Genomic DNA, 16,210 nt, shown 5'->3' with positions numbered 1-16,210 from the left:
AAAAAATTTGGTCAATACTTCACTGAATACACCGACAAGCACAAGCATGTATATTTTAATCAAGTAAATCTAAATTACCAACTCCAATGAACCGAACCCCTTTTATGTTTGAATAAAACGTGATAAACATTCAATCAGTAAAGAAAACAATTCTGCATGCAAAAGAACTCAACTGAACACATAACAATCAAGTAAATCTAAATTACCAATTATAATGAACCGAACTCCATTCATGTTTGAATAAAACATGATAAACATTGAATCAACAAAAAAACATTTTCTGCATGCAAAAGAACTCAACTGAACAGTTAACAATAAAGTGAATCTAAATGACCAACTCCAATGAACCGAACCCATTTCATGTTTAAATAAAACATGATCAACATTCAATCAGAAAAGAAAATATTCTTGCATGCAAAAGAACTCGACTGAACACTTAACAATCAAGTGAATCTAAATCACCAACTCCAATGAATCGAACCCATTTCATGTTTGAATAAGACGTGATCAACATTCAATCAGTAAGAAAAATATTTCTGCATACAAAAGAACTCAACTGAACACATAACAATCAAGTGAATCTAAATCACCAACTCCAATGAACCGATCTCTGTTCATGTTTGAATAAAACGTGATAAATTGTAAAATATTTCTGTATGCAAAAGAACTCAACTGAACATTTAACAATCAAGTGAATCTAAATCACCAATTACAATGAACTGAGTTATATATCACAGAAAGCAAATAACAACACATTTCCATTTTTATGCCCTAGTTGCAGAGAAAAAAATGAAATAAGAACACGTCGATCTACTAAACGCACCAACTCAATCCACTAAACCTTAAATCGAATTAGGAGAAACGCGAGTTTTGTAAGAAATTAAATGAACATAATAACTACAGTTTTTCTCATACCTTGCGGGGTCTCTGTCCTTATTTTTGTTTGTTTTTTCTTCTTCCTTTCGAAAGCTTGACGCGATTCTGGAGTAGCAGCAGTTTCCACAGAGAACATGATCGAAGTTTGAGAGATTTTGAGAGAGATTTGAAATTTTTCAGTAGTAGTTTCGACAGTGAAGAACAAACGTTGTTTCATATTCAAGATGCGAGTGAATGTTAACGTTTTGGAGGATTTCAGCGCGTGTTATAACTTAATTATACACACTCATTTAATGAGATTGAGTATTTTTTTTATATTGGGCCTACTTGGATAAACCTGGACCAAAATTTGTTTGGATGTGTAGCCAACTGTAAAATATATGAGTAATTAATACTTATGTATACAATTATACTACATAGATATTAAATTCAAATTATTAATCTTATTTGTTAAATAGTACATAAATAATTATTAAATATATAAATATAAATATAAAAAAAGTTATAAAAATGTTCTCAAATATATAAAATGGTGCGCGTTATTTTTCCCACACATAAGGAGGGAGAAAGAGAAAACGTGAGAAACTTCTTCGCTTGAAGAAAACACTGAATATACAAAAAAAAAAAAAAATCAAAACGAAAACATACGAAACCGGAGCCAAAACTCATTCGTTTTTCCCCTTCTCCCTCACATTCTTCTCGCCTCCAACATTCACTGTAAGATCCTCTCCTCCCTCTTACTCTGTTCCTCACACACATACACTCTCTCACTAGGCAACTTTTGACCGTTTTTTGGTAATTTTTTTCAACTGTTACCAATTTGATTCTGGCGGGAACAAAGTTCCGTTCGGTGGTTGCCCATTTCTGAATTTTCCCTTTCTCTGCTGATTTCAATTTTCCTGGTAAATGGAGGATGGCGCTTTGTTACGTTCTTGCTTGTTTTTAAATCTTTTGGAACATTTGGTGTTACGTTATATGCTTCTGCGAATGCGTAGTTTTTGTTACGCAAGAGTCTTTATTCAGAGATCCCAAAAGGGCACATTCTAGGGTTTCACGTGGTTCCGCCGAATAGGGGTTTCTTCTTGGGAACCTGCTCGGTGCTTAGTGCTCTGATTTTCAGTGAAGAGCAATGCTTAGTGTGCATTTCATGAGTAAATATGTATTCTTTATTCGTTTTTCTTTTGTGGGTATTGAAACCAAACGTATTGGACTTTCCAAATCTTTGTTCTCGGTCATTAGTTGGGTGCATTGCTTGTACAGTGCATCTTCGTGGACGGGTGTGTGTATTTTATTTATTTTTTTCAATTTGTAGTGAAAATCTTTGTGGGTTCGTTTGTTTTGTCACTTTTGTTTCCGGGGGCTGTCTAGGGTTTCTGATTCGGAGACACATAGATGAATCAAAATGGCATGAGATTGCGATGTAGTTGAAAAACAAGTTTCAACGTGACATTTTTCTACATATTTTCTTCTAAACTGACCTTGAACATTTTCATTTGGCTTGTTCTTAAGCTATTACCCGTGATTGATGATGGACACCAAATAGACAGAAAGAGAAGACAATTCTTTTTCTTCTTATAATCAAGGTTTACATTTTTATAGTTTTTGTAAAGAATAAGTTCAGCCAGTTAAAATTAACTTTTATGCTGAGGTAGATTTTGATTGGCATTCATGTTGCTTATGTATTGTGGTTGCTTTAGCTTGTTCAAGTTGTGCAAGAGTGTGAAAGATTTATGTGCCGTCAAATTCTCAAGCTGGGTGATTTTCTTTGTTTGACAGGACCTGAGATTCTTTCTCAATGCCTCTTCTGAGGAGAAAGCCTTTTTCCTTGGCTGATCCACCTAAGGACTTGAAGCCAGACGAGCATGTTTATCAAATTCGATTTACAAAGGAAATATTTCGAGATTATAAGTATCCTTTGTAGTACTCCTCTTTCTTTCTTTCTACCATTTCCCCCCTCTCTCGAACAACATGGTTAAAATTTAAATTTAATTTCTGTGAATAAGCATTTCGGACCAATTCTTGTGAAGTCCATTGATAATATATGTCTTTTGTGTTTGACACTCAATGCTAACAATGTGCTGATAATGACTAGTATGCCTTAACCTTAAGTAGCGATTATTTGAACCGTATAAATCTATATCGCCAGAGGATTTGGATGTGTAAAGTAACTGGAAAAACCAACTTGACTTATGAAGAGGCTTTGGTGTCAGAAAAAAGTGCCTCTGAGAAAGTTCAACAGTTTCCAAAAGAATTAAGGGCTTCTGTGTTAAGGATTATTCAGTACAGTAAGACTACTCTTTCCTGACTTCTGAGATGAATATATGTTGATATGTACAACAATATACCTGTTTTTCCTGTGGCATATTATATTATAGATAATTTCCTTTTGTCCTGCATGAGCAATTCTGACATTGTTTTTTTTTTTGTTGAATTTAAACTATATCAGTGCATATGTATGGTAGTGAGATGGTTAATTTTATATACATTATATAAGTGTCTTCTTCAGAAAGTAAGATGACTGTGAAATGCTTCTTTGCTTAGAATATAAAGTTTACTTGTAATCCTACAGTATCTGTTTGAGATTCAATGATTTTTTTAATGAAAAATGTATTTTCTTGAAAAAAGTACACCGGTGTAATTTGATCCTAACTCTATTCATTTGCATGGGAGGCATCCTCTAAATTAGAAATTCACTTAACCATGTCGAGTGTGGATTTTTTGCCATTGATTGGATACTCTTATAGGGATCCATGCTAGGCCCATTTTGTCAATCCATGGTGAAATTCATACTTGACGTGGTCTAGTGGATATTCCAATTGAGAGGATCCTCGTCCATGGATGCATCTATTGAGTTCAGTTTTCATATATTACTTCATTTGATGAAGTTTTGACCCACTGTGAGAGGTCCTTTCTATTTGTTGTAGAAAGTGGTTTCTAAATTCATCTGGTGGACAAGTATGCAAGACTTTGATTTTCTTGTGGAAATCTTTTGGAATTATGAACATTGATATGCTGAATATTTTCCTTGCAGTGGGACAAATGTAGATTCCTGTTTGATTTTGCATTTATATTGCTTTTCTTACAAAATATTTATTATTTTTCATGTGGTCGATTGCTTATGGATCTACTGGTTTTGCAGGTATGCTCCCTTTGAAGGATCTTGCTGATTTCATTGCTGAAAAATTGGAAGGACGTTTTTTTGTGGGTGCTGAACTGCATGGGAAGAAGGACAATGAGTTATACCCCTGCAGAATATTAAAAGTCATCCCGAAAGGAGTTGACAAATTTTATTATGAGGTAGCTTGGCTTGACAAAGACAAGAATATAGGTGAAAAAGCAGAAGTCAATGCAAAAGATTTGGTACTAAAGAAACCATTATTCAGCAGAAATATGTTGAAGTCTTTTATCCGGGAATCGACATATAGGAATGCTCCTTGGGTTTTACATGAAGAAGTGGCAAAAAATCATGGAATCTCCACTGACATACCCGAGGAGTTAAGAGGAAGAGTTTGCTTCAAGAATGGACTTCTAACCTGCTCCAAGAAAAGAAAAACTGAGGTAGACATAAGAAGGGAGATATGGTTCTGTTTCTTTTTCTATTCTGGTCGATAAGACAGGACAAAGATTCTAATATATGGCTTGTATATTTTTTTAATAAATTTATTAAATTATGTCAAATTTATAACTTTTAGGAATCACTGGCTGAAACTGAAAACTGTAAAAGGAAGAAGTTGGATGGGGCAGAATTTGATGGTTCTACTGAAGAGCAGCAAGGTACATTTAAGCAACTTTTGTTGCACCGTGATATGTTTCATCCTTTTATGTTTCATGTTTCTGTTTAATAAAGAAATTTTTTAATAGAATATTACTTTGATCTATTTTTAGTTCTTTCAGTCATTTTTCTCTATGTTGTCTTATACTAATATTTGTTGGAATAAGGTGGTGTGTTGCTGCAGTTTACTAGAAAGGAGGCTCGTGTATCTGCAGTCATTTTTCTCTATGGTGTCTTATACTAATATTTTTCTCTATGCAGTTTACTAGTATTTTTTTTTTCATGGTCTAGAAATCTCGATTGCCTGATGAAATTGTACATCATTACTCAGCTCTCACTGCATTTAATTCTTGTTTATTTTAAAATAATATAAGCTGCCTTGTGATTTTTGTTTTATCTGAAAGGTGGTTTCTCTCATATTTCCCAGAAAATGGTCAGCACAAGGTTGAGCGAATCAAATATCCAATTGATGATTTGTTAGTGAAGCCTAGTCCACATGATCCTGTTTTGGCTAATCGCCCTTCTCCATCAAGAGACTTCAATGTCCCCATGAACTGTGTAGGAAATCTCTTAATGGTTTGGGATTTTTGTACCACTTTTGGGAAAGTGTTGCACTTGTTGCCCTACTCTCTAGAAGATTTTGAAAATGCAATCTGCCACAAGGACAGCAATATTGTTCTCCTTGTGGAGTCACATGCAGCTCTTTTTCGGGTTCTTATACAAGATGATAGTGAATACACTGAAGCAGTGAAAAACCGAAGGACGAAGTCCAAGGTTACCATCTCATCTGCATAGATATTTTTTTGTTTAGCATAATCAATAAATATTAGTCCATATTTTATATCGATTGAAACTTTCTCCTCTTCTTTCTGGTATATTATTGGCGTATCCTGTTATTGTTTTGATATGACAATATCTTATTCCTTTTTTCTCCAGATTACAATGGTTAACTGGACAGAATATCTATGTCATTTTCTAGAAATGATCAATGTTCCTGAATTGCGGCAATGTGAAGCAACCATAAAACGGGGACATTATGGCCTTGTAGATATCAATGCTAAATTAGAAATCCTATGTGAATTGGTCAATCGAGTGATTGAAACGACAATTTTTAGAGAGAAGTTGGGTGAGATTATTGAACAGCGGCATGTGCTTGGGGTGTCTAGGAGGGAAGAAGTGCTGGAAGATGCTAGGAAGAGAAAAAAAGAAAAAGAGACGTTGAAAGCTGAGATAGAGAGCAATGAAGTTGTGAATGGACATCACCTGAACAGTGAAAACGTCTCATCAAACAGTGATGATGATATACAGAATGGACACATTGGAAAGAAAAGAAATGGAGAGAGAGAATCATCTAGCGAAGACAATACAATTGGAAGGTTAGATTTTATCTTGGGTGCAGTTTCTTGATTACCTTTGTGCATAACTCAAGTCACCTATTTTTTCATCTTCTCCTTGTGTTGTAGTTAACAGTTATGCATTTCACTTCTTTTCCCCGTTTAAAAATCCAATTTGCAGTTTGATCAAACACTCGAATCCTGCTCCAAAGAACATGCCTAAGTCTAAGAAGCCAAATTCAGAGCCGAAACAACCAACAGAAAATGGAAAAGAATTACCAAAGCAATTTAAGAGTGATAAGGATTCACCAGAGAAGAATAGTAAAGAACAGAGGGTGCTTCCTATCCCCTTGCTTAGATTGTTGTTGGCTTTTCTTTGAATTGTTCTTTTATTGAAAATTTTCATTATACAGAAAGAATATTTTGAACGGGAGATGGAGAAGCGGCCTATTCGTAGAAGCCCATTAGGTAAGGACAGAAATTATAATAGGTATTGGTGGTTTCGCCGTGATGGAAGGATATTTGTTGAAAACTCTGACTCGAAGGAGTGGGGATACTACAGCAGTAAGGAAGAGGTACCAGATAAATATAGCCTGCTGCTTGATAAATTTGCATTTTCTTCATATATATTCCCTCTCTCTAATACATTTGCCGGCATGCTTGGTAGCTTGATGCATTTATGGGTTCACTGAACTGCAAGGGTGAGCGCGAAAGGGCACTGCGAAATCAACTGGAAAAATATTATAGTAGAGTATGGTGAGTTAGACTTACTTTCTCATTGTATACTAATGATTAAGTTTTATCTTTGTTGGTTGTGGCAGAACTGAAATATGATTATTGATGCAGTTAGATTTAAGTAATAGTTGAAGTTTCTATATTTTATCCATTTTCCCCTCTGGTTGGTGAAATTCTTTTCCACTTTTTATTGGCTTACAGTTCTGAACTCCAGAAAAGATCGAAGGATTTGATGCACAGGATTGCAGCGGACGAGTCTGTCCTTCGAAGGTCCACTCGAGTTCGAGCCCCTCCCAGGCAAAACCCTGCAAATGCTTTCCTCAATTATGTTAACAAGTGGAAAGTAGATTAGGTGATGGCGCATCTTTCTAACCGTTGAAAAGTACAACTTTCAGTGGAGCGAGTCATAGCCTGGAGAATATTAGGGATTAACTAGTTTTTTCCTATCCATTTTTAGATGAACGAGCACATGCTTGTTTCGGAAATTTTGTACATGAATACCATTTTTAAATAATAGTAGAGTCAGATTGGTACAAGATTGCCTTTAACTAATATGGTTTTTTGAAAATGTAGAATGCACTTCACAGTTTAAAAGAGTAGATACGAAAAATAGAAATTAATGGTGGATTTTATTAAGATGATGTATGAGGGTTATTATTTTCTCATTAATTTTATTTTTACTAGTGATTTTCAAGCATTTCGTACTTGTGCGAAAAAATTGGATTTCGGCTTAGAAGATTTAAATCAGAAACTAGTTGTTGAGAGGAGTTTTAGAGGAATACGGTTTGAACATAAGTTCTTATATTATATGGAATGTAAGTTTGATAGGTAAAGGAAAAATAATAATACAAAAGTGAAAATTTGAGAAATTATCTTACCATAAGTAAAAGTATTTTAGGTATCTTAAGTGTATTATGCAAGATAATAGATAAATTAAAGAGGATGTAAAAGTGGCAGAGTGTGTTTGCCTGTTTGATTTTATATGCGAAGAAAAATATCTTTAAAATTTGAAGAAAAAATTTATTGGCTATGTTATGGAACATGTGTTGGATGACAAAGGGTGAACATAAACATAAATGCGCATAAATGAGGATGTTATGATGGATGAAAGACCATATGTATGGACAAAAAAGGAATGAAGATATAAAAGAAAAATTTGAGTAGCATCTATTGTAGAAAAGATTATAGAATCTCGTCTTAGATGATTTTGACATGTGGGAAAAAAATCAATATTCAATTAGACATGATACATGATAGAACGCAATACCATCGTTTGATCCATGTAGCCAACTCTATCCAATAAAATATGGTTTTTGTTGTTGTTTTATATAATTGTATTATCTTATTAAATTGGATGTAGTCATTTTTAACCCCTTGTCTGATACATGCTTTGGAATTTTAATGAGATATGATTTTTGTTGTTGTTTTATATAATTGTATTATCTTATTAAATTGGATGTAGTAATTTTTAACCCTTGTGTGATATATGCTTTGGAATTTTAAGCATTGTTGCGAGATTGGACTCATAGAATTCTTTCTATATGCTTTTAAAAAAATGAGTTCTTTTCCTTTTGAATTTAAGGTATTGTAATATTTCTTCCATTATTTTGTTATGTTGATCTTGGGACTAAAAATTGTTGGTACTAAGAATGGTCTATTCACTCTACCCTCCCCACCCCTCACCCCCCAAAAAAGGTTTTCTTTTGTTGCTTACGGTATTTTTTAGTCCGACAGGTCAAAGACTAATCCGTCGCGGATCTGAATTTCATTTAAGAATCAGCCACTAGCCAATAAATTGCTGCATACAAAAGTGAAATTCGGACTTCCGACACTTGTTTATGTAGACGAATGAACTGACCACTTAACCAACTCAAATTGGTTCATAATTTTCTGACATCGTACACACAGTTTCATAAAGAAATGAATAGATATTATATAGCAAAGAAGCGAAGATAACACATTGGAAGGGGAAATCATGTGTAACCCTTTCTGGTTTTGAAATATGGTTTGAGACTACAACTATCAGGTGCCAATTAGGAACTTTCAGGAAAAAACTTGATAGAAGCAAACTGGCATTAAAAGAATAGGCCATTTTTATTTGAGCATGTCATCTGACTGCAATTAGTTTTGTTTATCACAAGATCATAACACAGCACAGGACCCCAACACCTTGCAACAGTGCTTGGAACATTGGCCTAGTTTATATCTATGACAGCTCTACCAACAATGTTTCCTTGGTTGAGATCTTGGAATGCTTTGGCTGCCTCCTCAAAGGTGTATCTTCTAGAAACAGCATGCTCAAGATTGAATATTCCTGATTCTGCTAATCTCATTAACTTTGGAAGATCTTGCCTGGCTCTCCCTCCATACGACCCTATAATTTGTATCTGCTCAAATACAAGTTTAATATGCTTAGATGAAGAGATTCTTTTTCTCAAGAAAGGAAAAAGGGAAGAAACAACAAGAACAGAAGCCTTTTCCTTCATGTATCGAATGATGTTCTATCAAAACCATTTTTTCATATCGAAGTTATGTAACTCATCATCAGATAGAACTCTTTTAACATGACATACAAAATAAGCATTGATAAACGAATGATAAGTTTCATTTCAAACTGAGCTACACCGTAGTATGTTGACAACAATAGCAATAAAAAAGATACTTAGACTGCACACCTTTCTACGAACAAGCCGGTTTATATCCATCTCACCCACAGAACCAGCTTGTGCCAGTCCAATCATCACGGCTTTTCCTCCGTCCTTCACGCTCTGTGTGCACTGGGCAAATGTCTGAGGTTTTCCCAAGGCTTCCACAGCAACATCAACGCCCTTCCCACCAGTAATTTCCTGTGTGATTGTATTGATTTGAAAGAGTTAAAAAGCGGAAGGTATAGACAAAGCTAATGACAATCTAATACATAATCAATAAGAAACCCTGTTTTCTTTTCATTCAAAAAAATACTCTAGATATTCTTCAATATTTTTACTGATGCAGAGATGTCATTCTAGAGATACAGAAGATCATGTTGCTTGGACAGTTTCCAGTGGAAGTTCTCATACAAGTACTCGGTCACAGGGATATTAAATTATTAACACAGGTAAATGTCAAACAACGAGGCAAAAGGGAAATGCATATACAATGATCTTTTGGATGGGATCTTCCTTTGTGGAATTTATAGTGTGAGTAGCACCAAATGTCTTTGCTTTTTGTAGCTTTTCATCCTGAACATCCACAGCAATTATATCTGAGGCACCAAATGCTCTAGCTATCTGCAAACAACTGTTAAAAGGGAAAACAAGTGTAATTGATTAGCAACAATTCCCCTGATGTAAGAAAATGGCCAAATTAGAACATAAATATAAAATATTCTAAATTTCTCCAAATTCTTTGGTCACCTATTTCTACAGCAATTTTTTAACAGTTCATAAAATTGTGCATATAATCTAGTTAGATGTCAAATTTCCAGCAATTTTCAACAATTCATAAAAAAATAAAAAAAAGGGGGTCATAAGCAATCTTGGCCAAAAAGTGATAACGAAGAACCAAATAAAATGATTATGATACTCAACAAATGTGGCTGAGCTTCAATTTCAATCACACACAAACTGGCTACAAAGTACAAACTACTGAACATGATTGTTGCCTTCTTGGTCTTAAGTTCTCCTTAAAATAATAAGCAGAAAATAAAACAAAATTGTGGAATTCAATTCCTGTGGCAAACCAAGTAGCAAAGTCAAACCGCCACCGTTATTTTGTGACTAAATCCAGCTAAGCAAAGTTGATATGATGTTTTCCCCAAAATCCACTTCATATATAAAAGCCAAAGTGAGTTTATTATTTATTTTTGAAGGGGAGTTTATTATTTATTGCTCACGTGCATTGTCTCATTTCATTACTTATAAACCAAGTTTATTATTTATCATTTTTGTAAATACTAAATAGAATTTCTTTTTCCTTTAATTTGTGTTGAGTGTTAGTACTATAGAGTGAAGTGATTTTGTGCGTAGTTTAAGTGTAAGGCAAGTGAGACATCATTATATAATGTTTTCTCTAATTAACTAGCTTCCACATTAATCAAACAAATAGAAAAAATACAGGACATGGAGATTTCAAGGGTTAGTTATTAATTATTAACCTGTTTTAGCTCAAGCAAGGACTATGAACACAACAAAAATAATAAAAAGCAAGGCTGGGCAAGATTCAATTGTGTAACATTAATTTGAAAATTGGTTCATTTACCTAGAACCAACACCCCCAGTTCCAATAACAGCAACAGAATCACCAGGACGCACCTCAGCCGCATGAGCCATAGCACCGTAAGCAGTAAAAACAGCACATCCTAGAATTGCAGATTCGCTATATGGCAATGCTTTCGGTAATACACACAAAGCATTTGCTGGCACAACACAGTACTCTGCAAGCCCTCCCATACTATACATAAATACTGGTTTTCCTATATAAATTGCAACCGATTTTCAGTAAAGATCAGATTATTAAGATTAGATATTCTTGCCATTGCAGAAAATAGAAATATGTAGTAGGTCAAAACAAATAATTGAGAATGTTTATATACAGGCCCTTAGTATGAAATTATAAACCATTACAAGAACATGCGAATAACATGGAAATAATACGAACCACTGCCTCTAAGAAATAATCGAGTTTCACCATCATATAGTGTTCCTTTTGCACGATTATAAGCAAAGAAATCTTCACATAGATCGTCATGGCCCTGTATATCATTTTAGAAAACATCAAGAGCAAATGATAATTCAGTTGGGATATAGAGTGGATTTTCTAAATCCATGGTTATATTAGTACCTTTGAACAATAGGAGCAGTTGCCACAAGGCATGATGAAGGACCCAACAACTCGAGATCCAAGTGGAAGCCTGAAATATGGAAAAATAATAACTGTTACGAACCAGAACATGATCAGACACAAAACACTAATAGGGAAGCAGTGAAAGATAGTGTTTGTTGAGAATTGTAAGCAAGTGTTGACCTTTCAATAATTTTGGGGTCAGAGAGAGGTCCATGTTCAACAACTTCACCAGTGATCTCATGACCCACAACACATGGACTTGAGAAAGGGATTTCACCTTTCAAAACATGCAAATCAGAGTGGCAAACTCCACAAGCTGCAAATGCATTCATTCATAATCACGACATTGGATTGATCAAGCTCATAATAATAGGAATTGATTGAATACCCTTGGTTTTGATGAGAAGCTCCCCGGCCTTGGGTCGAGGCATGTTGAACTCTTCAATGGTGAGAGGCTTGTTGGGTTCCCAATACACAGCTCCTCGCATGTAAGAAGGAAGTGCTGCACCGCCACCGCTGGTTTTGGTGTGAAGAAATGATGAAAGGGGGTTTGAAACACGTGCATGTTGTTGCTGACTCAAACACCAAGAAGAAGAAGAAGAAAGAAGAGAAGGGTGGTTGAGGTAGCGGGTGATGCTCCTGCGAATTATGGCAGACCCCATTTCCCAATTCCAGCGAGTATCAGTGAAGTCAACACTCAACGCAGGACGAATTGGAATGTGAAAACCTAGTTGGATTATTATATATACTTATGCTACTAATAATGCGAGTGCTTCTTCTTCACCGATCACTGTTACGACACAGATCCAAACTTTACAAGTCACTTATATTATTATTCTAATCATTCAGACCAATCTTCACAGCTTGGATCAAAGACATGCGCCAATCCAGAATTCCTGATCCTATCCAACAACAATTACATCCAAGACCCCCACAAAAAAAAAGAAAAAAGAAATACATCTATAAATAGAATTAAGACAATAATTTCTTGAGTTTAATTTTAATGTCTTATAAGTTATTTTACATAATCACTTAATATTTGTTTTTAAAGAATTATTCACATAATATTTTTTTAAGGAAAATGAGCTCAACACAATCACTAGAGCATACAAGAATCATAAAATAAAGTTTTGCAATTCTCATGTTATCTCTGACATAGCCATCAACAATATAAGTTATTCTTTAAACTACTCTCTAGAGCAAGAAAACATCCTAGCAACACAATCTACCACTTCTACTGCATTGTTCTGAAAAATAGCCTCATTTCTACACAACCAGATGTTCCATATAACTGAGAAGAATTTCACTAACCATGTTTTCCGCACATCTTTTCTCAAAGTCATCGTCCTCCAACTCTCAAAATGTTCTTTTATGGAGCTTGGGATGCTCCAAACACGACCCACATGACTTATCCATGTGCACCACACCTGCCAAGCATACTCACACGTAACAAATAAATGTTGTACAGTTTCAATTTTCTTACCACACATAACACAGACGTTATCGTTTTGTTCGATAATACCTAATCTGCTCAAGCGATCCTTTGTATTAACTCGGCCTACAAGCACGAACCAAGCAAACAACTCTACTCTAGGTGGAACAATTCCTTTCCAGATTTTATTTGTGAACTTATAGCTGAAAATATCATCTATCAATGTCTGTACTTGCAAAACCTGCACAAATGAGTTAGCAGTATAAACGTTTTTCTTATCAAATTTCCACACCACTCTATCTTGTGCGTCTGCTATCAATCTCACTGCTTACAAGATCTCAAGCATTTGGTTCAAACTGTCGGTCTCCCATTGTCGGAGTTTCCTCCTCCAATAGAAGTTCCAAACCCATTCTATCCCATCCCAAAATTCACAGTCCCCAATCACGGATCCCTTATTATTTGAAATTAAGTAGAGTAGAGTCTTGGAAAGAAGTCTTTCAGCTTCTCCGACTGTAACCATGTATCTTCCCAAAATTTGGTTAGTCTACCATCGCCTACTTCTATAATCAACCCATCAATCATCCTCTGTCTAACATGTTACTCTTTGATTTGCAAGTGACAAATATCTTTCCACGGATCCCCTTTTGCTGGTATAGCTTGAGTAGACAATAACTGCCCAGGATTTAGATTATTGCAGGAGCACACTACCTTCTTCCATAGAGGACACTCTTCCTTGGAGAATCTCCACCACCACTTAAACAACAACGTGGTATTACGAATCATCGCATCTCCCACACCTAGTCCTCCTAGTTTCTTCGGTGCTTGTATCATCTCCCATTTTACAAGAGCCAGTCCAGGTTGTCCGTCTTCCTTCCCCCAAAAGAATCTTTTTTGCAATGAGATTAACTTTTTGGCCACCGTAACTGGCATTTTGTACAAGCTCAAATAGTACGTAGGCAGACTATTAATCACTAATTTGATGAGAACCAACTTTTCTGCTTTACTGAGCACATTTGCTTTCCACAAACTTAGTTTCTCCTCCACCTTACCTATTACTGGCTTCCAAGTTTTTACTAGCCTCAGATTTGCTCCTAGATTAATGCCCAGATACTTCACTGGTAGATTCGCCGCCTGACATCCTAATAATCTGCACATTTGACCAATCCACTCCTGACTACAATTTACTGGTATCAACCTAGACTTGTCAAAGTTAATGCTCAAACCCGACATGACTTCAAAACACTTCAGGAGTCTCTTGTAATTTCTGACTGTCTCCTCCCCTGGTGGGCAGAACAGTATAGTGTCATTAGCAAACTGAAGGTGGGAAAACGCTATATTGTCCCTGCCAACTAAGAGAGGATCTATTCTCCTATTTCTTACCGCCTCCCCGATCATCTTGTTCAGCACATCTACAACGAGAACGAATAGAAAAGATGATAACGAGTCACCTTGTCGAAGCCCTCTTTCCATCTTGAACGATTTTGATGGAGCTCCATTAACCATTGTAGATATAGAAGCTAATTTAATGCACTCTGTAATCCATACCCTCCATCTTCTTTCGAATCCCATCTTTTCCAATGCAATATCAACAAAATTCCATTTGACTTTATCATAGGCTTTCTGGAAGTCCAATTTGATGATAGCTGATGCCTTCTTCTTCAGTTTTAGCCATTGTACAGTTTCACATGCAATTAATGCTCCATCATGTATTCGTCTGCCCTTGACAAATGCACTCTGTGATTCTCCAACTAATCCTGACATTACACTCCTCATTTTTCTTGTCAACACTTTTGATATGACCTTGTAGATGCAGCCTACCATACTGATCAGTCTCAGGTCCTTTATCTCCTTTGCACCCATATACTTCGGAGCCAACGCTACCCAAGTAATATTGGAGTCTGCTGGTAATCTCTTCGTCTCAAAGAAGCTCATCACAGCTTTAGTGAATTCCACTCCAATCTCCTCCCAACATCTTTTTATAAAATTCATGTTGTATCTATCACTACCCGGAGCCTTAGATGATTTACAGTCCCATACTGCCTCCTTTATTTCCTCCTCCGTCGGTAACACCTCTAATGCTTGAGCTTCCTCCAACTCCAAGCGATTAACTAAACCATCTCAAAAGCTGATATTTGGTGACTCGTCCTGGTGGTATAGGTTCCTGTAGAAATCTCTAATTGCAACCTTAATCCATGCATGATTCTTTACCAACCTTCCATTAATAATTAAAGACTCGATTCGGTTATTCCTTCTTCTTGCTGATGCAATATTATGAAAGTATCTGGTATTCCTATCCATCTCCTTGGCATGCTTAGACATTGACATTTGCTTCCAGTGTATATCTTGGCTCTCATACCATACCTCACAGCATCTTACACAGTGCCTTTCTTCTTGCGTCTACTGTACCACCATATACTCCGTTGCTAACCATGTCATCCACTTTCTTGATCTCGTCCTCAAACCTTTGGATATTGTCATGTATATTCCCAAAGTGCTGCTTGTGTCATCTATTCAGTGGTTTCTCCAGCGCCTTCAGTTTATCCAGGAACTGCACATTGCCCAATCCCCTCCATTCTTCCTTCATCATCTTTAAAAAATCTTCATGCGTGAACTATGCGTCTAAATTGCAGAATGATCTTGGTCTTTGAGCTATTCTTCTATCTTCTACTATCATAGGACAATGATCTGATAGGCCCCTCGGGCCTCCTCTTAGGCGAGTATCTGGGTACGTATCTAGCCATTCCAAGCTAACCAGGCTTCTATCAATACGACTGCAGGACTGGCCTCGAAACCATGTATACTTGCGATCATTGATTGTCAAGTCCACCAACTCCATATCATTTAGCCATGCTTTAAAGTCTTCAGCAGAAGCTGACAAGTTAGTCATCCCTTTTCTTTTCTCTACATGCACAATCTCATTGAAATCTCCTATGTAGTAAAATGGGGTTTGACACAATTCTGTAATATAACTTAATTTCTTCCATTGTAAGAGTTTTTTGTTTTTCACATGCGGGCCATACACCAAACAAATTACACAGTAAAAATGATATATTAATGATATATTAATCTTCAATTAAATACATATATAGTACTACTATTGCTATACTGTTAGTATCCTTGCTTTTATTAATAGGATTTTAAATTACTATACCAAATTCCTTTTTAATAACATAATATATGATTACTGCATATATTTAAATGTTTTTGTATATAATGATTTTTTTGTGACTCTTTTGT

At 35.7% G+C, this 16,210-nt stretch overlaps 2 protein-coding genes across 5 annotated transcripts; one reads left to right on the top strand and one right to left on the bottom strand.

Moving 5' to 3' along the window:
- The first annotated feature begins 1,428 nt into the window (after window positions 1–1,428).
- On the top strand, window positions 1,429–7,353 carry LOC112791046 (uncharacterized). Of its 4 annotated transcripts, none has more exons than XM_025833727.3 (11): window positions 1,429–1,593; window positions 2,653–2,784; window positions 2,989–3,161; window positions 4,016–4,434; window positions 4,569–4,650; window positions 5,076–5,422; window positions 5,585–6,024; window positions 6,164–6,317; window positions 6,396–6,557; window positions 6,650–6,738; window positions 6,919–7,353. In XM_025833727.3, the coding sequence occupies exons 2-11, from the start codon at window positions 2,672–2,674 to the stop codon at window positions 7,067–7,069; spliced, it is 2,130 nt and encodes a 709-aa protein (XP_025689512.1). In that variant the 5' UTR covers window positions 1,429–1,593; window positions 2,653–2,671; the 3' UTR covers window positions 7,070–7,353. The 4 variants fall into 4 exon arrangements, with proteins under 4 accessions (XP_025689512.1, XP_025689511.1, XP_029152955.1 ...); XM_025833726.3 differs by having other exon boundaries at window positions 1,431–1,778; XM_029297122.2 differs by having other exon boundaries at window positions 1,433–2,459.
- Window positions 7,354–8,792: 1,439 nt separating this feature from the next.
- Window positions 8,793–12,523, bottom strand: LOC112791045 (uncharacterized). The gene is made up of 8 exons (XM_025833725.3): window positions 11,930–12,523; window positions 11,722–11,857; window positions 11,539–11,608; window positions 11,356–11,449; window positions 10,957–11,170; window positions 9,855–9,996; window positions 9,393–9,563; window positions 8,793–9,104 (listed from the first exon to the last, which is right to left on the bottom strand). The coding sequence occupies exons 1-8, from the start codon at window positions 12,201–12,203 to the stop codon at window positions 8,913–8,915; spliced, it is 1,293 nt and encodes a 430-aa protein (XP_025689510.1). The 5' UTR covers window positions 12,204–12,523; the 3' UTR covers window positions 8,793–8,912.
- Window positions 12,524–16,210: the final 3,687 nt, after the last annotated feature.

The sequence above is a fragment of the Arachis hypogaea genome, chromosome 3, assembly GCF_003086295.3.
Source record: "Arachis hypogaea cultivar Tifrunner chromosome 3, arahy.Tifrunner.gnm2.J5K5, whole genome shotgun sequence".
Lineage (NCBI taxonomy): Eukaryota > Viridiplantae > Streptophyta > Magnoliopsida > Fabales > Fabaceae > Arachis > Arachis hypogaea.
The sequence above is the reverse complement of the archived record's forward strand: the minus strand, read 5'-3'. Positions and strand labels throughout refer to the sequence as shown.